Consider the following 23,301-nt stretch of genomic DNA (forward strand, 5'->3'; position numbering starts at 1 on the left):
TTAACATTTCTTTTCATAGCTGGAAAAACAATTCAGGCATCAAGAGGTTAAAGGTAGTGATATATGTATAACCATGTATTTTAGACAATATATGCACCTTTGAGTGTCTCTGGGACAAGTGTAACCTATTACCAAAGCAATTTATTGTGAAAGCACAGGATTATAATACAGATCTGGATTCCTGATATGTAATGCCTTCCATTCCATTTTTCTTTTTAAAACATCAAATCAAGCTTGTTAACCAAAGTAACCCATTTAAACTAAACTAAAAAAATGGCAGATGAGTTACACATGAGATGGATTGTTACAGTTTCAAAGAGTTATTCGCAGAGCAAACATTCAAAAAATGTTGACAGCGAGACGTATTAATACTCAGTGAGAATCCATCTCTCACTTCCTTTTTCCTCACACGTGGTTATGCATTTTTGGATGCATGTAAAATGCTTACAGGAATCATTCTCAAACAGCAGACAGGCCCATGCATTCTGGAAATGCACTTTAAGGTGGAAAGAGGAATGTTCCCTTTTGATCTGCAGGTTCATCAAGTTAAAAGTGCCCCCTGCTTCATCACCATTAAACATTTATGTCACATGATCTGCATGCATGGAGCCTATAGACGGTGGCTGCATATCAAAGAGAGGGAAAGATCATAAGGAATGTAAAGGGGGTTTGTTCCTTTGTTTGCCAATATTTGCACGCTGTTTTGTTTATTAATCCCCTCCCTCCCACTGGTGGGTTTATGGGGGGGAATTTGACCTTCTGACCGGGCCGGCGACTGCTTATATTTCATTGCATCCTGATTCTGACATGTATGTTGAGTTGGGGGAAGGGCATAAAGAGGAAGAGAGTGTGTGTGTGTGTGTGGTCGCGCTCGCGCGCGCGCGTGCGGTCGGAGGAGGCGGGGGTGAGGAATGCTTGGTATGTGCGGACGACATTAACTCAAAAAGCGGGGAGGGTTCCACTTAAATGGCTGTTAGGTCCAATATTTGGTAAAACCTAAAGTAGTTATATACAAATAGTTTCTAATTCGGTTAAAAGCATCTTTTAGAGCAGTATTTTACAAAACAAAGCGAAACATGGAGGTTCCATGCAGCGGTCACGCGGTTCGGCCGAAGCGGGACACCCCGCAGAAGCAGAGTTGGTTCGGTCTGTAGTAGGTGGGACCGGCGAGCGGTCTGCAGCAGGACGTCGTAGATCAATGAACCGGACCAGAGGGTTGGTCCGTCGCCTGGCGTGCTTCTGACTGTATTATAGATGTGTCAGTACAACCACAAAGATCCGAGGCTAATTTCTGTCCTGAACCAGGCCGAGCAGAATAATGCGGCTGTTATAAAGCGCTGGCTATTTTACGAGCCGATCTCAACGCGCGATTTCCGTCTCTAGTTGAGGCTCGCATCGCATTTTCCTTTTTTTTTTTGGAGGTTGGAGGGAGGAGGGGAGGGAGGTAGAATACATCTGTAACCTCCAGGATGATCTTTGCAAACAACCCGCTGAAAACAGCCGGCCGTAAACAGGTAAGACACAAATATTTTTGTGTGTTTATCCACCTTTAAGGAAAATTTAGCCCACGTTAGCAGCTTGATGACATTGGACAGCCATCCGTGGACGTCAGATGCCGGATCTATCATTACCTTTAAACATAAACCCAATGAATGTGAATCTGCGTGCACTTCAAAGCCCAGGTGGAGCAGAGGATGGCCGGATGTGGAGCTGAACAAGCGGTACTTACAGTGTAATAACCTTGTTTGCTCAGCCACAGCTGCCCGGTCAGACTGAGCACGATGCTAACGATGCAGGTTAACGCGCGCGCCTGCCCTGTAATGTGCCTTCCTCCTCACCTGACCTCTCAGGTAACTGAAGGCCGCTCCTCCATCACACCTTTGAATCCAGACGAGACAGGATTTATTGTTAACATCTGAGGATGGAGGCTGGAAGGAGTGGGGTCAGGGCTTTTGCATGGTTGTACAATGTGTTTAGTCACTCCAAACCATGCAGTGATAATCAGCTACATAAATGGAGCAATCATCCTAAAGAAATGTGAATCATCACATGCTCCTAAAGTACAAGCTGTATTGTTTTTTTTCTCTTCAATTTTAACAGGTCACAGATGCATATCTTTGGCTCCTGAAATGGATTGTCCTTTGGTTATGGACAGATGGTGCAATTCTGCCATGCTTTGCCTTTGATCTAATCTGGAGAGGCTTCTGAGTGGCTGCGAGCGATTTTAATGAATGAGTAAGGGAAGGGGAATGCTTTGCAGGCCAATGTGGTATAGCATGGCTCATGAGAATGGGAATGGGAAAATGGGAAAAAAAGTGTAAGATTCTGATTAGCGCCATAGGACGTAGGACGGGAACGCCGATTTAATCACACTGTGATTCATAACACCACACTGTACTTGAATGCATTTTTTTCCGCTGTGGTCATTCCCGCCGGGCTACAGAATACGGATGTCGAGGTTTTACAAAATCGTTGGCACAAGTGGATGTATGGTTTCCTAACATAAGTTCTGGACAGCTTGTGTTGCAGCAGAAATGGCTCTACCACCGTTGAACCCCATTGTTTTCCAAAGGGTGTCCCACAAGATAATTGGCTCCGCTGTGGATCATCAATGAGCAGTGCTGAGCTTGTCCTTTAATGTTGCATGAAACTGCAAAGTCGGATTGTTCCTCTTCTGGGTTTCTGTTTTTCCCGTCTCACACAGACAAGATGCTCTTGTGATCAGTGTTGACCCCGGGTTTAAATCAGATTACGTAGGTCCTGCAGACCTCCTAACAGAGGGTTTCCTGTGTGCAGTCCTACCCCATGACTCCGTCCAGTCCGAGCAGCAGCAGCAACAGCAGCAGCACAGGCCTGGAACAGCTCAGCAAAACCAACCTGTACATTCGCGGCCTGCCTCCTGCTACTACAGACCTGGATCTGGTTAAACTCTGCCACCAGTGAGTTCACACCAAAAAAAAAAAAAAACAAATTCCTTATTTTCACACCACCATGTTGACATTTTTTGGTGCATGCAAAAACAAATATCCATTCTGATTCGATTAGTTTAAATACAGGCGATCAAAAGGTACAAATGGTATTCCTAGGGCTTTAATTTCCGAAAACACATATTTATTTTGCTAAAACAAGATTTACCACTACTGTCAAACTCTTAATAGAACAGTGAGTTCTTTTGCAAAACATTGGTTGGATTTCTTCAGTTTTCAGCATTCTTCTCCAAACCAACACGCGTCTCCTGTAAATATGTAATGTGTTCGATGAAAACGAACCACAAGAGTGGTGAAACAGAGGTTAAGTCTGTTGTGCTGGTTTGCCTTCAGCCTCGGGTACAGTATGTACTGATGACTTAATTCCTGGTTCCTAGAACTACCTCGCCTAAAAGAAAGACATCAGAAACTGATAGAAGGTCTGGAATGTCTGTCACATCGTGATCATGTACTAACACCACTGAAACCAACGGAAGGATACAGTTGGATACGTTATATCCCTATTCGTGTAGAGCGTGATTATGAACACGACTGTCGTGACAACTCTAGACTAGTTTGGACCACAAATTAATGGAAAAGTGGACATTGTCTGCAGGTGTCAATCCTTGACTGTATGAGAACTGGACTGAGTGACCCCTCCCCCCCTAATGTACAAAACAGGAAGTACCTGCTGTTTCCAAGAAGCCAAAATCCCATAGACTCCTATAGAGAATAAATCAGCTGTTACACAGTTTCTATTTGTCAGAATAAACATATTTGCTCTGCTACTTTTTTTCACACATTCTTACCAATCCCAAAATTTTTTTATGTTATTCAAGTTATAGACAGACAATTCAGACGTCTCTATAAAAGGATTTTGTCTCATCATGTAGAACATTTGAAATGTTTGATTGACAGCTTCTCTCGAGTGGTGATGCTTTGGACTTTCACCAAGCTCACTCCTGATTGGTTAGTCTGGTTGGTTGCACAAAAATGCTGACTAAGACCGACTCAGACCAGTCACAGCTTACTGACAAAGTCTTGTCTCCAACACAACGGCGATTATATTTAAAAAAAGAATAAGTGACTGAATTGACTTCATTTTGTTGGAGCCAGAAGTAAGCCATTTTCTATGGGTGTCATCAAACTCACTCAGTCCAGTCAATGCTTCTGACAAGCTCACACTTGATTGGCGAAAGTCATTGCCATAGAAACAATGACTCAGACTGACTATGGACCAATCGCTGCTTACTGATGACATCTGCCTCCAACATTGCAGTGTCCGTGTCGCAAACAAATGAACTGAATCCACTTAAATTCATTGGAGCCAGAAGCAAGTCATTTTCTATGGGTGACATCACACTCAGTCCAGTTCTCTTATACAGTCAATGGTGTCACCCAGAATCAGGATTTTATTTGGTGCAATTCTGCACAAACCGTTGGAGGAAGTTAAGATTTTGATTCAGATGCAAATATCAGTGGAAAGTCCCTCCCAACCTGTGTGTGAAAATCCATAATTTAATTCATGTCAACAACCTTAAACAAGTTCTCAAAATTCTCGCACTCTTTGGCTTATGAGACTAAATTAAGAAGACTTTGAGATGAGTTACTGACACCTGCAGTTACTTTATGACTGTTTGGAGAAATATAGTTCTTTCAGTGTCTAGAACGTTCAGAATTTCACAGCAGGGCCGTTCAATGGACAGGAGGAACACTGAGAACCCAGACGTTTTGAAAAAAAAAACTCTTGCAAATGCAATCGGTCACCAACCGCTGCAGATAAAGATCAGATAAAAACGTCAAAGATGTTTCCTTATTTTTGTATAAAGAAAAAGGACAACAACCAGAATATTTTTAGATTTTCGTCTTGTAAACAAGTGATTTCTATAAATGGAAATGTTCTTCCATATATGAGTTGAGCTCTTACAGTATTTCTAAGCTTTGCTGTCTGTTCAGACAGCTCAATGGTCACTTTCAGTTCTTTAAAATAATTTGACAGTAAGAACATCAATTCCAAAAGCACTCACTATTAACTCCCAACTCTATATATATACATATTAAATAAAATGTGCTATGGTTTTTCACGCCAAGTTCTGCAACTACTTTGAGCTTGAACGCATTAAAAATTAAGATATTTGGTTAATGCTTGTTAACAGACAACATTTAAATTGAAGGTATAAATCCAAGTGAAAGGAAGTAAAGATTTTGTGGTGTTAAGTGTAAAAACATCTGTTAGAATTGAAAATAAATATCCTGTTTTTGGGGTTTAATGTAGACCTGTGCACATACATAAAGGGGAAACCGCACAGCTTTGTATTAAATTAAAATAAGTCATTAGGCCATGGTGACCACAACAACAGTTCTATAGTCAAATAGGAGCTGTAGGGTCGTATAGCTGTGGAGTTCTGTCAAATGTATGGACTCCTAAGCAGAATAAGGACAGGCCCATGTAAGCAGCAGCAGCAGCTGTTTGTGTCCTGTCCGCCTGTGTTTTGTTCCTGTCCCCCGATGGTGTTTGCCAGCACAAAGCAGAAATGAAAGAGCTTTTCATAGCAACAGAATGGTGATGTAAGCCAAGCATTCGGTCTGTATGTTCTGTGCCTGTAATGCAGCACACAGTTTGTATCAGCGTGACTGTACAGCAAGAGATAAAGCAAAGCCGGAAATATTGAAACTTCACTCGTATCGGTTGCAAACCTAAAGGGCAGAAAGTACCAATCTCAACAAAGATGAGGGTTTTTGCTTGTTTCCATCCAAACTTTTGCTTGTTCAGTCATTTTTTCACCTCATAGTTATGATAAATTTGATTTTTGACTCTATTAAAGATATTTAACAGTCATGAATTCATTAAAAAAATCTCTAATTTGTACATTTTTGTTCACCAGATATGGAAAGATCCAGTCTGCAAAGGCGATCCTGGATAAAACGACCAACAAGTGTAAAGGTCAGAACCACCATTTACCCAGATTACAAGCTGTCTTTGTTTTAATCTTTACCTTTAAATCCTAAAAAAGAAAATAAACTTGAATAAAGGTGTAAATTATTCTTTGAAAACACACTATGGTAAATATAGGCAACTTTCAAGCAGCATGTGTTTTTTTTTATGTTTTTCCGTCATTTGGAAATCAATTTGCGGCGACTCTTTACTCGCTCAAGTTGATAATCCATCACCCTGAACACAGTCAACATGTCTGCCTCCTTTTTCTTTTTCTTTTTTGGCTCCACGTCGCAGCGGATTGATTTACAAAATCTTTGCTGCATTTAGCATTCACGGTAGCAGAAGTTTGATAAAAACAAAAGCCGATTATGATGGATTACCCAAAGCGGGCAGGTTTATAGAGGCTCCACAGATTTTCACTCCTTATGGAAATTAATTTTTTTTTAAAACGCCTAACTGCCTGGATTATAAGAAACCATTCAGTCACCCTACGCTCAGACAGGTCAAATGCTATTTATCTTACTGAAACAGATATGACCAGAAAAACATTTGTCTTTAAAAACTTTGCTGTCGTTGGACTAAATTTATAATTTATTGTATTTAGTCTGCTGTGTTACTAAAAAAAGAAAAGGCTTCTTCGTTTAAAGCTTTGATAATTGTTTGAGTAGGAACAAAAATATTCGTCTTAACTCTAAAAATATACTTGAAACTTGTTAGATTTTGAAGGAAATGAAGAAATGTTAATTTATTATTTAGGAACCAATAATCCTGGGCCTAAAACTGAAAAAAAAAATGCTTAATGCTATAAAAAGATAGTTTGTTTGGGTTTTTTTGCGAAAAAAACGGTGTTGTTTTCTAAGACATAGTTTCTGCAGAGCAGCAGTACATTATTAGAAATTCACCTCTGAGTTGTGGGCGTAACTGTCGCCACAGAATAAACATTCCCACTTCCCATCATCCATCTCTCAACATGCTCTTCCCCCCTAGCTTACAGCCCCTCATACACCCGGCTTAACATTAGCAGTGCAACGGAAATGGTGAGTAATATTGGAGTGTGGCTTTGCAGGGATGCAAAACCCCACGTTTTATCCCAACGTGTTCCTCCCTCGCTGCATGTGGTTAAAAGCAAAATAGAAGCATTTAATGCAACGATCTGCAAATACAAAAAATTCAACTATGTGAACTGACAATAAAACAGAGAATCATTTATGAAAGGAAGCATCTGTGTTCAGCGCAGTGTTAAACACCAGATTTGGCATTTTTTTTGGTTTTTAAGCCTTTCTTGGTGTAAAAAATAAAAATGAAAAGCTTCACTGATGGGTTTGTTGAAAAATATCTGATGAAGAATATGCACATTCTATTGAGTCAACAGTAAAAATCACAATACTGAACATTTCTGCTTGTTTAATTTCATATAGTCTAATCTAAGTGTGACTCCACCATCACTAGGTTACGGCTTTGTGGATTTCGACAGCCCAGCTGCTGCTTTAAAGGCCGTGCATGCTCTCAAAACCAGCGGCATTCAGGCTCAGATGGCCAAGGTGAGTTTGTCACAGGTGCGCCACCTTTTGTCTCTGTGTTTGTGTGTGTGTGTGTGTGCAAATGTTTCATGCTTTTGAGCTTCTCTGTGGACTTGCGCAGTATGTTGGTTGGGGGAAATGACATTCGACTGGTCACATGTCCTCAGCTGACAAGCTGTTCCTCCTGTGACCCCATTTACTTTCACAGTAGAAACCAGATGTCGACTGTCTCTGCCAAATAACCTGTCTGTCGCTGAGACACTCCGGCAGAGGCGGCTCATGCACGTCCTGCTGCCGGTTGTTACGTTCAGTTACAGACAACTCTGGTTTAAGAGCTTCCACAAACAGCAAAAAGGAAAGGGAGGCACATTAGAGGCAGCTTCAGGAGACCAGCAGGATCCTTCTGCATGCGATTCTCTGCAGATTTCTTTCTGCTCTGCATCTGTTTGCTGAGAGTTCATTGATGAGTTGTCGCTCTCTGGGAACTTGTGAGAGGCGGCTCTATTTGAAAAAAAAAGAAAAACATGTCAGAACACAGTTTGTGTGTTTGGTTGCTATGGCTACGCGGCTCTCCTGCTGTTTCCAGGGAAAGCCCGTAGAGGCACTGATCTGCTCGCCGCTGAGGGCAGGCACAGTGTGTTTTCAGTGTGTGAGTGTGCAGGAAGGCTGCAAAATGTTTGCTTAACCAAATGCTCCTCCACCCGAAAGGCAATTTTGTGCTGAGAAAAAATGTGTTTGTTTGAATGCATTTTTGTCATGCTCCCATTGCATTAAACACACGCTTTCCCCCCCTTTTTTTTTTCTGCAAGCAGCAACAGGAGCAGGACCCCACAAATCTTTACATTTCCAATTTGCCTCTGTCTGTGGATGAAAAGGAGCTGGAGAAAATGCTGCAGCCCTTCGGTCAGGTCGTCTCCACTCGAATCCTCAGAGACTACAGCGGGAACAGCAGAGGCGTGGGCTTCGCCAGGTGCGTCACAACAAAAAAAATACAGCATTTAGCCCCCACAAAAACACCTTTCCAGTAGTTGCACAGCAAAGCTGAATCTATAAGATGCTCGCCTGTTATCAAAGACTCAGCAATGGCACTTTTTAAGCGCACTCACTTCCTAAACGGTTCGATTTTGTGGAAAGCGAGAGGAAATTCACCGAGTCTTTGATTCCATGTACCATAACACAGAAGTTCAGTATTCTGAACGCAGTTTATGCAGCTGAATTTACTTAAATGTTAATGAACTAAATCTCTGATGTCATTTTGTTCCTGCTGGTTCCGGTGTTGGGACCAAGCTTTTTTAAATAAAACACAACTTTTTCTTAGAAATAGTTTCACAACACATCACCTATTTGCTCAAGAAAGTATTCAGAAGAAAAGGCGGAATTAGTTGGAGGTTCAAGAGTTAAATATTTCTTTTTGCTTTCTCCTAGTTTCAGCAATATTATTAATAGGGACTGCCTGGGTTTTCCTTCCTTAAACTTAAGGTGGTGCCGAAATCAACTATCACACAAGTGATGGCAAATTTAGCTTAAAGAGGAACAGAAAAGAAACAGGAACATGTTTAAAATGTGTTTGTTTTTTTAATTAAAGCTTCCCTTAAAATGCCTCTATTTGTAAAACAAGTACCCAAGTTAAAGCAACCCAATATACAATGACATTATCATCCATTTTAGTGTTTTGTTTTGGATAGCAGTAGAATTTGTCTGAGAAAATCTTTTATGCTTTTCCTCTGTCAGAATGGACACAACGGAACAGTGTAACGGAGTCATTTCCCACTTCAACGGGAAGTTTCTCAAGTTAGCCTCTGGAAGTCTGGGTAAGACGGCGTTTCCTGGTGTTTCCTCGCCGTCCTAACGGTCCACGCAGCAGAAATTAAATGTTGATTAACAGGGTTCAGATCGGTCTCATCGTTTCTTCACAGCCCCGTCTCAACCTCTGCTGTGCAAGTTTGCTGACAGTCAAAGAAAGAAGCACGGTCACAGTGGAATTACTCCCAGTGCCCAGACGGGGGACCTCAGATTAGTATGTACACACTCACTGACCTCCTATAACCTGGAACCACTCTGTGTGAAGGTGTCAGAAATGTCTGTTTAGACAAAGAAACAGATTGGAAAAACGCAAAAAGAAACAGAGGAATCAATATCGTTTGAAAGCGAGGATCATATACTTTTAGATTTAGAGCTGGTTTTCTGGCTGTCTGAGAGATGGATAAATCTATATTCTCTCTGATGTGTCCTGGATCTGCCAGGAGCCCTCCCTGTTTGACGTCCCTCTAACACCTCGACATGAAGGTGTCAGGTAGGCGTGCAACTAGACTTCCTAACCGCCCCCGTGAGTTTGTCTACTCAGCCGCTCCATCCAGAGTCTCTCCTGGATGACCATGTCTCACTCTCTCGTTCATAATCCACAGCTTTCTGTCGTGAGGGTGAGGATAGGAGAAGATGAGAGCTTCATCTTCTCAGTCAGCTCTGTCTGTTCACCACAAAAGAAAGCTCGCATAACTCCAGACTAAGAATTGTTTATCAATTCTTTCCCTCACGTGTGACTAAAAGTGCAAGATACTTGAACTGCTCCAGCTGGGGGGGCCGTCTCAATCCCCATCCAGAGAGGGCCCCGCCCTCTATTTCCAGTCTCCAGATGTGACCTCAAACGCGAAACAGCTTTCCTCTCCAGTTTGAACTGTTTCAGCTTCGCTCAATGAGGCCAGCAGGATGAAAGCCATCATCTTTTATTCCCACGGGGGTCTCTGGAGCCTATTCCAGCTACTTCAAGGTGAAGGCCAGTCCGTCCCAGGGCCACACACTCACTTCCTCTGAGGGGAAGATTTCACGTCACAGATCAACCCGTGAAGCATGGCTTTGGATTGTAGGAGAAACCCCACACATAAAGAACATGCAAACTCCACTCAGACAGGAGCCAGCTGGGGCCTACTTGCTGGGAGGCAGCGGTGCTAACCACCACAGCAGAGTGCAGCCATGGAGAACATTGTGTTGTAAACATAGATGGCATCACGGGGGCCTCCATGCTAAGCATCCCTCAGCTGCAAAGAGAGAATCTGCTTAGATCAGCTAGGAACAGAATCAGGAACAGGGTCCTGCACCTTCCAGGAATGAGTCAGGGTGTTCAACAATTCCTCTTTTTATATTACTTACAGTATGGTCTGTTATTTTTTTTAACTAGGGTGCGATGACTCTCACCTATGACCCCTCCTCAGCAGCGATACAGAACGGGTGAGTGTGTGTCTTCTCTCGTGAATTACTTTCCTTTTAGGATCACAAGTTGAACAAATCCTAAAATGTAATAGGAGGAGAAAAATGATTGGGTCCTGCAAATCTGTGGGTGACCCACCTGCTTACACCAAACCACAGCTAATTAAATTCATTTAAATTAGCACCTGCAAAGCAGGTCAAAGGAATTTCCCTCTTTCCTTTGTATTGAACAGCTGCAACGCTGAGATTCTGGTGGCTTTGCCTGTGTTTGTTCTTGTTCTCATCCTTTTATTACAGTCAGGACATTCAGCCCAGTTTAGTATATTTATATAGCACTAGTGCAGAACAGGAGTCCTTTTCAGCATACTTAACAGAAAAAGTAAGCAAGAGGCATTAAGGGGGTTCCTGTCCAATCCGGCTTTAATGTAATTTAGTGGAGTGGAACTGGAATGCCCTTTCCTGAACATGAACTTCATTGTTTCTTCACTATTTTTTTCTCTTGAGATTGATTTGAGGAAAGTTAGTTCAGTCTGTTTTAAAAGTCCAGACAGCCGTCATGTTCAGCTTGAGGAGAAGTCATTTTTCCCATGTTGTCCTGTCAAGCACATAATCATTTTTAATGCTCCACTCCACGTTGACTCATAAAAAACAAGCATTTATTCATCTAAAAAGCTGCTAGAAAAAAGCCCGGATTCATTGGTGAGCTGAGATGTGGATGCACCTTTTTTGGAGCATTTTCTTTTGTGGATATTCCCCTCAAGGACAACAAAACTACAGTATAACTGAATTTAAAGACCCACTCCAATGAAAATAACGTTTTTGGTGTTTTTGACATGTTTCTAAAGCATTTTCATGATGATTGAGAACATATATAAAGAAGATTAAGCTTAGAATCGCATTAATTCTTTATTTACATCGTTGTGAATCCAGAGTAAAGGAAAAATGTCCATTTGAAAAATATTGTAGGTGTGACATAGGACCTACAAAGGCAAGCCACAAGCTCCCTGCTCTGCTCAATTCTGATGCATCCACTTGACACAGACAAATGGATCCATGTACGTCTTTGTTGTCCTCGTCTGAGCTGACATCTGGATCAAAACTAAATGGCTGTAGAACTCCAATATTGCTTGTCCTTTTTGTTGCACCGGTAATGTTAGTTTGGGGGTGTGAGGGGCTGTAAGCTAGCGGTAGAATGTGTAAACAAAGGGATGATGGGAAGTAAGAGCAGGTTTACTTCACACCAACAGTCCCGCCCACAAGCGAATTTCTAATAAACTACTGCAGAAACTATGTCTTAGAAAACCACTCCGTTTTTTTGATTTTGGCTAAAAATGCAATAATCAGAATTAGACAACTACTGGAAACACTTTTACAATAGATCAGAAGAATTTAATTAATTTCTGTTGTGTTGTTGCTTGATGGCATCCAACCACTTATAAAAGTTCTGTATCCAAATTTCTAGAATAAATACATTAAATCAGCAGTTGAATTTAGATGGTTCTACTCCATTAGAAACTTCTGTCTAATGTTATCTGGATTGTTCAAGGTCTCCTTATCTACTTTTTAATAAAGTAAGGAGGCAATGATTCACTTCCTCCACAATTTATCTCAAACCTCGATTTTCGGGTCCCAGTTTTCTTTTGGTTCTATATATGATTTGTGTATTAAAAAACAAACCCAAAAAAAAACAGAAAAATCTTTTTTGATTTGCTAATAAACAAATAACGATAAAGAAAAACCTCTCAGTTAGGCTTTACTAAGTCTGGTGTAATGTCATAAAACAATATTACATATATCAAATTTAGTACAAAACGTGTGTTTCTATGGAAACGTATGCAATAGGGATACAATTTGGTTCAATGGTGTATCGCATGGTTCAGTTTTAAACCAAGAATTGGGGCATCCCTTGAGTAAAAACTGTCTTGATCTTATTTAAAGATGAGAAAGTTTGTGCAGCAGGCTTTTTGGTACCATTACCTTCATATTTCTTTAGTAATATTGTTACAATCTTTGCTTCCTAGGTACTATTCCCCTTCATACCCAGTGACTAATAGGATAATGACTGTTCAGCCTGCAATAACTCCCTACATGTCTCCAGTCTCTACATACCAGGTACTGTCTCTTTCACTACCATCGGTAGAAAAATCATGTCATACCAGAGGGTTTAAATATTCTATACCTCAGCATCTCTCTGCCACTTTATACATATTTGTGGTTATAATGTCTATGTGTGCAGTTACGTGTATTTTTAGTTTTTGTGTAGGTTGTACAGGTGCCATCGATATAAAGTATTAAGTGGTTCTGTAGCTCCAGGTGTCAGTGGATTATCATATACATTTTTCGGCATGACTAGTCTGACATAATGCAGTCTGACATTGAAAGGGTGTGATTGGGAATTCTGGGAGAAAAGTTGTCACTTCAGCAGGACAAGTCCTGCATATGTGTGTGTGTGTGTGCGAGGGGTTGTGCTTACTGGTGCTTAAAAGTTCACGGGTGTGAATCATTCTTTCCGTGGAGCGCGAGTCAGAGTCCAGATGAATTTGGAATAGTTACGTTGGTGAGGTTTTCATTAATGGTCCGTCACCGGATGCCAACCGCAAAATCCAGATGAGGCTTGTGACTTTCCTCCAATACTCCCAAACTATGAGAATGAAGGAATCCATTTTTTGTGTGTGTGATAGACACTTTTGTACCAGCAGAACACCTCTCCGCCATTTCCAGTAGATGAACCAGCGTTTTTTTTTTTTCGTTATTGCAGTGTTCTATTTGTCTCCACAGAAGCTGCATTTTCCCCAGTGCTGCCATGACACCTGTTGTCTGCTTTAATTTCCCTGGGGGGTTGTAGAATCAGCTCATAGCCTCATGTGGTTATATAAACAAAACAAAAATATAGGAACACACTCAGGAAAGACTTGTAAGATACCCCCCCCCCCAACCTTCCAAAAAACCCAAATGTGGTTTTAGACAGCAGGACTGGATCCGTTCACGTGGCAGCAAGTGACCAAACCTGTGGTGAAAATCATTGGAATGTGACAGAAGCAGAGTTTTTACAGACCGATCAAACAGGTTAAGAAGCAGCACAGAGGGCAGGAATGAATTCCAGAATTTATATGAGGTTGTAAAAAATCCTGCATGAAACTTTGATTGACGGGGGTCACTTTTTTTATTTCAAAATGTGCTCTGGCTCTTCTCTGGAGTTATAGCACACACGTGTGAGAGCAACCGAAGGGGGGGAGAGACATTACTCCGACATGGACTGTGGCAGACCAACAGATGAGGTCACAGAGGGAAAAATAATGAGTGTATAAAGAGATGGATCTTGCAGGTTTTAGCCAAAGCTTAAATGTAGGTGAGATGCAGGCACGTCATATTGATTATCCAATTTTTCAAACCAGCAAACCTTGCGTACCGCACAAGGGACCCGTTAGTGCTAATCAACCGATAAATGCGTGCAGGCTGACTTTGAAGCTACATTCATAATGGGCATGTGATGTGCGTTTAAGATTGTGCTAAAACCGTGTTCTTAAACACGTGTAGCATATGGCGTTCACACTGGACTGTCGCTACCCCGTACAAGCGCATGTCTGCCACCTATAGTTGGAAGAGGCTTGGTACAAAATGTCGATGTGCTGCAAATCCCAAGAATCTTGCTAGAGACTTTTTTCTTTCCCAGCTCAATTCCAATATATGAAACACTTAGTGTCATATAATTGGGGGCGGGCACAAACTGCAATTATTAATTTCTTCTACTATCTATACCTCACTACCAATTCCGAGTCCCTGATTGGTCAAAATTCAACCTGGTTTATCTCTCAACACGTGTTCAATGGCGGCGCATTTAGTACGTAGAGCCTGAAAAAGGTCGTAGAAACGCGATGTGTGAATGCGAGAGTTTTTAACGAGGCTTGAATGTGTGTTGCCATGGGCGGTGTGAATGTTCCTTTAGAAATGAAGAAATTAGACAACCATAGTGTAGTTTGTGTGTACACAAAAGTCCCACAGGCACTTGCGTGTCCACCCCATTGGTGCAGCAATTGCACATGGTCAGTAGGGAGCTAGTAGACCTTATTGATGACTAGAGTATAGTTTAAGGGCACCATACGACAGCGTCACCCATATGTCAAAGGTGTATCGTGAAATACTTCACGATACACTTACAACCTGCACAACAATGGTACGTTCCATTTTCACGATGCCCCTTAAGGTGGTCACACAAGCCTCAAAGGAACTTGAGAACTTGAAACACTCCATTAAGATGCAGCGGCTTCTGTCTAAGACCTTCCATGAGACCATATATGAAAATATGATCAAATGAATGTGACGTGGACATAACATGTTTACATTAAAGGCCACATAGTTGTTTTTCTGTTAAGTGGTCATTCACGCTGGCAGGTTTAATTTGCACCCCTATTCATTTCCTGTTCAAAAAGTCAGAACAGATGTTGAACTCTCCTGGTGTGAAAACAACCCCATCTGGTTATTCAGACATTTTTTCTCCATCTCTGCTTACTGCTGTATCTAATGTGTGACAGTTAATCAGTCTGCCGTGCTGCCCTCCCCAGGTGCAGAGCCATTCTTGGATGGCACATCAGCCGTACATCATGCAGCACCCGGTAAGGAATAAACTCCACTCCGCTTTTCATTCTGTGCCCAGGGTAGTAGGTGTAACGCCAAAGCCATTGTTCAGACCCATTCAGCTCGATGGCAAAGGTTCCCCAAACGCACAGTGGAAGCAAAACCGGCATTTTACGTCCAGAGAAGAGCTAAAAAGAGACATTTATCCACCACTCCTCTCCTGCCTCTCCATGGATTTAGCAGGAAATGCCTGAAGCAGAGACCGTCTTGTGACTCTTTGACTTTTCCAACAGATGGTTTCCACTGATCAAGTGTCTCCACTGATCTACCCCTCCCCCGCGTTTTTTCTTTTTTTTTTTGCTGGGAAATGGTTCATTCCCTGAAGGCATTTGTGTGTGAAGGAATAATTTGCAAGTCTACATGAGCTGGAAGTGTCTTTCATTTAAAACCTTTTACGACAAAATTGTACTTTTTTGTTTTTACATTCACTCTTCAGACATTTTGGTCTGTGCTGAGCCTTTAATCTGTCATCGTTTTTGGTTGTTGCTGTCACTGGGATTATAATCTGAAGCGTAGTTTGATCGGATTGATATGTTTGTGGAAATAGTTTCATGAGGTTAACATGGAGGCGTGTTTCACAGGCTGCTGTGATGTCGCCCTCTGTGGATCCCTCCATGTCACTGCACCCAACAGCCATGATTACTCAGCAGATGGGACAGCTGGCACTGGGAAACACTGCAGCGGTGAGTATTATGGGATATCCACCTACACATAGTAAAACGGCCAAAAATAAAATAAGGCTGAATGTTACATGTTAAGGATATAAAAGAATTGACTTTAAAAATAATTTGTTTATTGGATGCTTTTACTGATTTTGTAAACTGATTGTTAAGTAAGATCCTCACTAAAATGCCTGAATACTACAGTTTTCTGAAATCTGTCCATCCGTTTTAATGCTGCCTGTAGCCAAGCAGGACGTAGTCTGTGCCGTGGCCGCATAAATACAAACAAACCACCTTCCCTCTCAGCGGAAGAAACTATTGAACATGCAAAAATTGTCAAGGTTGAGTCGGGACACAAATGCAGGACAGCGAAAAGAGCTTCAAAAGCAAACAAGGTTTAATCACAATAGTACTTGAAATGACTGAAGCGAACTTACAAAACGACCCAGTGACAAGAAACAAACAGACCAGGGTTTAAATACACAAATGGGAATGACAAACAGGTGAGCAGACAGGTGCCGGTGATGACTGGTGAAGTTACCTAGTGAAACAGTGAGCCCTGAAAGGAAGTAACAAAATAAAAGCCCAAAACCGGAAGTGAGAAAACACCCACCAAACCCGCCCTGGCTCCGGCTCCTGACAAAAATAAAAGCAGTGGAGATGAATCTCAGAGCTGTGAATGGAAGTTTCACCTGTTTCTAATAAACTGTACTTATTCCACAAAAGTTTGGTCCTTAAAGACCCACTGCGAAGATAATAATGTTTTTATCGTGTTCTTGATGCATTTTTATGGTAATGGAGGACAAATATAAAGACAATTAAGTTTAAAATTGTGTTTCAGAGTATTTCTCTATTCAAATCTTTGTGAATCTGGAGCAGACGATGAAGTGCAGTTTGAAAAAGATCGTATTTGTCACGTAGAAAATATGCTTGGCAGGCCACAAGCTCCCAGCTCCGCCCTGCTCTGCAATGGGGAAGGGAAGCTCTGCGCCTATAATAATGTCCACAACTTGGAGGCAAATTTCTTTTGAACTACTGTCGCTCTGCAGAAACTATGTCCTAGAAAACGACTTATTGATTTAGCCTAGGATGTCATCAATATAATCTGGCAATACTTTTAAAATAAATCAAAAGATGGTCGGAGTGGGACCTTAAGGAAACAAGAAGAATTTTTCAAGTGTTTCATGAATTCATTTATTTACACAAAATGTGACTGTAATGGTTGATCTTCTAAGCTTTGGCTGCATGGTGGCATGGTGCCACTTTACGGCAAAGAGATACGTTGCCCTGTGCACAACATTTTTTATGGCTTCCTTCTTAAAAAAAAGATTTTGTAATGTTTGCCTTTACTGTGAAATTGTCCTTTGGAGTCAGTTTTTTGGCTGCATGTCTGTATGTCAAGTAGCCTGCCTTTGGCCCAAAGACAAAATGAACGGATTTAGCTCCAAAAGATGTTTGCAGTGCAAAACTGTGTGTTAAAGTTTATGTTAATATTTTATATTAGCATTTAAATCTTAATAAAACTCAGGCAACAGAAAGGCAGCTGTGCATAGACATTGCTCGTGTATGAATAAAGCTCAGTCGACCTTTAAATCATCTGCGCTGTGATGCATGTTTTCTAACCCTACAGTACATTGCTGCCAGCCCTGGTGTTCAAGGAGCTTACATGCCTCACTATCCTCCCATGCAGGCAGCACCTGTAAGTTCCCTGCACCTTCATCTCATTCAGTTCCTCCAGTGCATCCACATTCCAGCTGGTCTCCATTTGCCCACCGTGCATGTAAAAAGCAGTCATTACAACTGAAAATTGCAAGAGCCCGTGCCAGTCCAAACATCCTCCATTCACCAGGCTTTGAGTTGTTTTTGAAGTTTTTCATCTCGCCAGACTACTAATTATGTCAGTGTGCACGAGATGAGGACGGTTATTATCAGGCTCCAAATGAAAGATGCCGTTTTTGCTTCGCAGGAAAACGGCACGCCACAGCAAGTGGATTCTTCCAACAACTCGTCTCCTTATAGTCAACTCAGCAAGTAACACAGAGGTACGGCCGGACACAACTGGTGCGTAGTTAGTGCCACATGGTGATGAAGGGATTAGCACTGATACTGTATTTTTCGGACTATAAATCGCTCCGGAGTATATGTCACAGCAGCCTAAACATTGCATAATAAAGAAGAAAACATCATATATAAGTCATACTTCTGGGAGAAATGTATTTAACAAAATACGGGAACAAGAACAGACATTTCATATTGAAAGACCAATCATAATAGCAGAATAGATAATAATAAACTAAATATAAAATAATGGATTGGATTTATCTGCGCCTTTCCAAATGCTCAAATTGCTTACAGTGTGTCCATTAATCATTCACTCATTATTCATACTTGGTGATGGTAAACTACTGATGTAACTACAGCTGCCTTGGGGCAGACAGACAGAGGCGTGGCTGCCAGTACGCGCCTACAGCCCCTCTGACCATCACCAGGAACATTCATGCACATTCACACACCAGTGGCAGGGAAGGTGTTTTACTCAAGTGTGTCTTACCCAAGGATACAACAACAGTTGACTTGGGGGAAGCGGGTTTGAACCGCCAACCTTTTGATCCTTGGCTGATCTGCTCAACCACCTGTGCCTGAGCCACTGCTGCCCAGGCTTTATTACCGTAACGCAGTGATGCTTATTTAGCTTCATGAAACAGAAGGAATTGAGTATAGTAGCACGACGTATGATCAATTGTTCAAATAATCATAGCACAAGTCAACTAAACTCTTTATGTTACTTTAAATCAGGGGTCGGGAACCTATGGCTCGCGAGCCATATATGGCTCTTTTGATGGTCACATGTGGCTCGCAGACAAATCTTTAATTATAGTTTTTTTTTTCATTAGACCAGTCCTTCTCGGACGCGATGCGATGCCAGAGGCGCGCAGTAGTAGCAGTGCTTAGAGAGAGAAATCTGCGCCAGCGCTATCAGTTACTATTATCTATTATTTCACAGAGTTTGTACCAGCCGGAAACCTGTGAATTGCCGTGCCTAAAACTGCGCCCTCCCGTCTCTGAGAAAGAGCACGCAGATGCGAGGAAAGGATGTGTGAGGGAGAAAGCAGAGGGTGGGGCTGAGGTGTTGTGGGGACAGCAGGTGAATCGCGCAGGGATTGTAAAAACCTAAAACCCAATGCCCGTCACTCACTGCAGCGTGTGAGTGTGTGTTTGGCTCCCCGTCTGCATGTGAGCAGTCTTTCTCACATCTACAGAACATTCAGACCTACGATGACGTTTAAAGTCTCAACGCCTGAACGAAGCAGAAACTCACCACGTATCAACCAGACTAGACCATCAGCAAAACTACCACGAGAAATACTCATCATTTATTAGCAACAGAATAACAATGTTATTAAAAAAGAATCCACAGACTTATTGTACTTTAAAAATGTTGAAATTAAATCAAATGCACACATTCATTTGTATATTTAGTTTTAAACAAATTGTCGCGGACTGAGTTGGACTTGGCTGTTGGGCAGCGTTAAAAGTTCTGGAGTTCATTGAACGCGTCAAGCAGAGATCTGATTGGCTCTCAGTTCTGTCGCTCAGGTGGTTGTTAGGTAGTTTGGACCAATGGGGTTCAGCTATGGGCCGAATAAGGGAAATGGGAGGGCTGCAGCGGGAGCAGGGGAATATAAAGTTGGGAGAAGCGCTCTCGTCTCGGCGGGAGAGATTCAGGAGTTGCTGAATTAATTGAACGGCGTTTGTTGTGGTCTGCAGTAATCGGAATAAAGAACTTTAAAAGAGGTTAAGTCTCCGTGCCTCAGTGTGGGGAAGGGACACTACATTATTGTATGGCTCTTTCGAAATTACATTTCAAAATATGTGGCATTTATGGCTCTCTTGGCCAAAAAGGTTCCCGACCCCTGCTTTAAATCATTAAATCTGTTATATTCTTCATCATCTGTGGCACTTTGGAACAATTCTGCCAGTCCGGGCGTAAGACTGAACAACACTTCTTCTGCGTTGCTGTCACTAGCAAATACTAATACACGCACCTACAGTGCCCTCTAGTGCTTGTTATTTATTTATTTTTTAATTGCATATAGGTTGCACCTGAGTATAAGTCGCACCTCTGCCTAAACAATGTAAAAAACATGACAGAAAAATACAGAAACTGCTTTGTTGGTAGGTAATAAAACAGGGATTCAAAGTTTTAATTGTCCCAAAGTGGAAAAAATAGCAAAATTATTTAGTTTTTTTATTAAATGTAATATAATCATTGATTTTTAAAAGGGAAAAGTGTTTTTTATTAATAAAAATGTGATCTTTTTGATTCGTTTTAGGCCACATTTCTGCTCTGTGTACCTGACGTATGGTGGGGAGGCCACCGATGACATCACAGGGAACACAGCCACTGATTGGACCAGAACACCAGTTTTTTTTTTTTTTTTTTGCACAGCTCCGACATTTGTTGCAGAAACTGAAGATGGTGTAAATGGATGCAGAAAGTCCAACATCTTCAGAAAAAAAAAAGTAAATTTATTTTGATAAGAAACTTGCTCTTCTTTTTCTCTTTTTTCATAATTCTCAACTACTTTTCAGACCTTCCCTGTCTGTACCAAACACCCCCCTCCCCATCCAAGTATGATGTGACATAAAATGCATGGTTTTTTTTTTGCTCTTACCCCACCCTTTTATGAGGTGTCCATGTTTTATTTTTATGTATGGTAAATGAAAAACTTTGCAGACCTTGTTTGCACTGAAGTTTGAGGTTTCTAGGATAACTTCGTTTTGAGTTTGTCCCGCAATAGCCCGCATAAAACCTGTCTCGATCACCATTTCATTCGGAAATTACTAAATATATTATTGGAAATTGTGCCTTTCTTACATGAGATCCAACATGTTTTTTCATCAGACTTGATCAGGTGTCTTACATCTATCAGCGGATAAAATGTGTGCGTGGAATCATGTGGATTTCCATGGAGTGTTTCGCTATCTAGTCCTCTAGTAGCAATAAAGACAATGAGAGTTTGACGGCAATACTGAATAGAAAAAAATAATCATGACAAAACTCAGAGAAAGGTAATTCCTTATCTTCCAATCCATTTCTCTTTACTTTCCATTTTTCTGAACTTTTATGAAATTGCGAGTTTTACAGCGAACAGGCATCTTCAAGGAGGGTTTGCTTTTCTCTTGTGGTCACTTTGACCAGTTATCTACCTCACGGTTTTGCTGGAGTCTGCCGGTGTTGTGGGGTTTGCAGGTAAAGCCCCGTCTCACCACACCAGACGAAGCAGGCCAGAAGCCATGCTCAGGAGCTGGCTGAACAGGACTTCTGCCCTTTTGTCTCCCACAAGCAGCTTCTCTCTCCCTGATCTTAAAAAGCAAACACAAGACAAAAAAATATGTTTTTTTTTCTTCCTGATATTTAATTTTACTTGTCATAGCTTCTGTTTTGATGCTTCTTCTTTTTTTTTTTTCTTTTTTTTTCTTTGCTGATGTTCACATGTCAAAGCTTCACTTTGGAAACGTATGGATTTCTCGTAAAACTGGTAGATTTTTCTTGGATAAAAATGAATTCAGGCTATTCTGTTGTTGGCAGACCTCATTCTTTTTCTGAGCTCTATAAGAAATGCTGTCATTCACTCGAGTCAAACTGCATTCATGTCAAAAACCAAAATGTGAATGAGTTGAAATTAAATCAGACAAGCAACCAGATGCTGAGAACAGCAAAGTTTCACTTCATGGAGAATGAATCAGATAAAACAGGACTTGTAAAGTATACACACTAAAGACCAAAAGTGAAAAGCCAGCTTTTCCTTTTCTTTATCTTTCTCCTTTTTCTTAAAACTTCTACACGGCGTTGAAGGAGAAGAGCACAGGACCTATGGTGCTTTTCTCTGATCAAAAACGGAAACGCTGAGCTTTAATAAAAAACACAGCCAGGCTTTGACAGAGTGTGCTGCCCCATTCCAACACTTTGTTACCAGACCAACTGCAAAATACAAAGAAGTAAAGTTGTTACTCATTATTTCCTCATGTCACTTTCTACTGATTTCAAACAATCCTTCCCTTGCTCTCTTCTTTGAAAAGATTGGAATAAAGACAATACTGAATAAACTGCTCTTCTCTTTCTCAGATGTGAGCCCTGTTTTTATTTTTTATAGTTTTTGCTTGAATTATATATAGCTACACGCTTCTCGAACAATGAATTTTTAAATTTGGTGATTTTTTTTTTAATTCTTGCATCTGTAGCCGTGTGCAAAAAGGAAGATATAGTAAGTAAATGTTATAAGTAAATAATAAGTATAAAGAGTTTATGAATTATTTATCATAAAGTGCTTCACAATGCAGGTCAAAACTGACCCCATAAAACATGAAGAAATTTTCTGATAAATGCATTAAAATCATTTTCACAAATCACTAGAAATTATACATTTTTTTATATTTTATTCTGTTTACAATATATGAGGTAAAACAGAAAAAGTGATAAAAATTCGAAAAGGTTTTCTAAAGTTGCAAAAAACTAAAAAGAAATGTGGTAAAAGTTTCATAATTTGTTATAAAAATTAGAAGAGGCTTACCAAAATAAAATTAGCAAAACACCAGGACTGGTACAAAAAGTATTCAAGGATAGCTTTCTAAAACTATAGTAATGGAGTATATCTCATCTTTTGCATTTATAGGAATTTGAATTTGACAAAAAGGATACCTAATGTGTAGTTTGTTTTTAACATTAGATAATTTGCAATTAAATCCTAATAAAAGTTGATTTGTAGGAATTTAATGTTGCATGTGTAACTCTAAAAATAGACAAGAATTGTAATTAACACGTCATAAAATGTGTACAAACGAGCAATTTTTTGACGCCGGAAGAGATAGATTTAAAAGTACCATTCATGTGCTCCAGTCTGTTTCTCTTGTTTTAAAAATACTTTGTTTTATTTTGGCGGGTACCATGCCAAATTCCATTAATGACATTCTACTGCATGAATCATTTTTGAAACAGCATTTGTGCTCTATAGAGCTGTCAGTAAAACTTTCAATACTGAGAAAAGAACTACAGCGAAACTGGAAAAGAAAACTCAAAGTTTCCAGCAGATTAAATCCACATTTCTGCATTAAAGTAGAATATTGTCTTCTTACTTTCCAAACAAAGTGAAGTATTGTCTCATGAGCCCCATAGCAATACTGTCGTTGAAATTCAAATCCTGTAAGTGACTTTCTAAATGCTGTGTCTGCACTAAACTCTAAATATTATGCTCATGCAAATCCCCGCAAATTAATTTTTTGGCCCTCTGGTTTGAAATAATGATTTACTCAGCATTCCTGCGCTTTTTGATATGAGGTGGAAAAAAGTTCAAACATTTCCTGAAGCCTCACTG

General features: G+C 40.7%; 2 protein-coding genes across 4 annotated transcripts in view; one reads left to right on the plus strand and one right to left on the minus strand.

Annotated features, from left to right (window-relative positions):
• psmd14 (proteasome 26S subunit, non-ATPase 14) overlaps nucleotides 1-23,301 on the minus strand; it is a 37,191-nt gene that overhangs the window by 5,989 nt on the left and 7,901 nt on the right. The gene's annotated exons all lie outside the window — the stretch shown is intronic.
• Nucleotides 895-22,054, plus strand: rbms1a (RNA binding motif, single stranded interacting protein 1a). Of its 3 annotated transcripts, none has more exons than XM_023953359.2 (14): nucleotides 895-1,514; nucleotides 2,797-2,939; nucleotides 5,852-5,910; nucleotides 7,354-7,445; nucleotides 8,237-8,394; nucleotides 9,156-9,235; nucleotides 9,341-9,441; nucleotides 10,600-10,649; nucleotides 12,650-12,740; nucleotides 15,191-15,241; nucleotides 15,845-15,946; nucleotides 17,556-17,624; nucleotides 17,892-17,967; nucleotides 20,260-22,054. In XM_023953359.2, the coding sequence occupies exons 1-13, from the start codon at nucleotides 1,470-1,472 to the stop codon at nucleotides 17,958-17,960; spliced, it is 1,110 nt and encodes a 369-aa protein (XP_023809127.1). In that variant the 5' UTR covers nucleotides 895-1,469; the 3' UTR covers nucleotides 17,961-17,967; nucleotides 20,260-22,054. The 3 variants fall into 3 exon arrangements, with proteins under 3 accessions (XP_023809127.1, XP_023809126.1, XP_023809125.1); XM_023953358.2 differs by having other exon boundaries at nucleotides 918-1,514; nucleotides 8,234-8,394; XM_023953357.2 differs by having other exon boundaries at nucleotides 1,151-1,514; nucleotides 7,354-7,460.

The sequence above is a fragment of the Oryzias latipes genome, chromosome 3 (genome assembly GCF_053564925.1).
Source record: "Oryzias latipes strain Hd-rR chromosome 3, Olatipes_Hd-rR_3.1".
Lineage (NCBI taxonomy): Eukaryota > Metazoa > Chordata > Actinopteri > Beloniformes > Adrianichthyidae > Oryzias > Oryzias latipes.

Excerpts from the sequence above, each read along its gene's own strand:
- rbms1a (XM_023953357.2), top strand. The coding sequence starts at position 1,470 with ATGATCTTTGCAAACAACCCGCTGAAAACAGCCGGCCGTAAACAG. Across the intron at positions 7,461-8,236 it reads CCAAGGTGAGTTTGTCACAG|CAACAGGAGCAGGACCCCAC; the intron begins GTGCGCCACCTT and ends TTCTGCAAGCAG. Across the intron at positions 15,242-15,844 it reads CGTACATCATGCAGCACCCG|GCTGCTGTGATGTCGCCCTC; the intron begins GTAAGGAATAAA and ends CGTGTTTCACAG.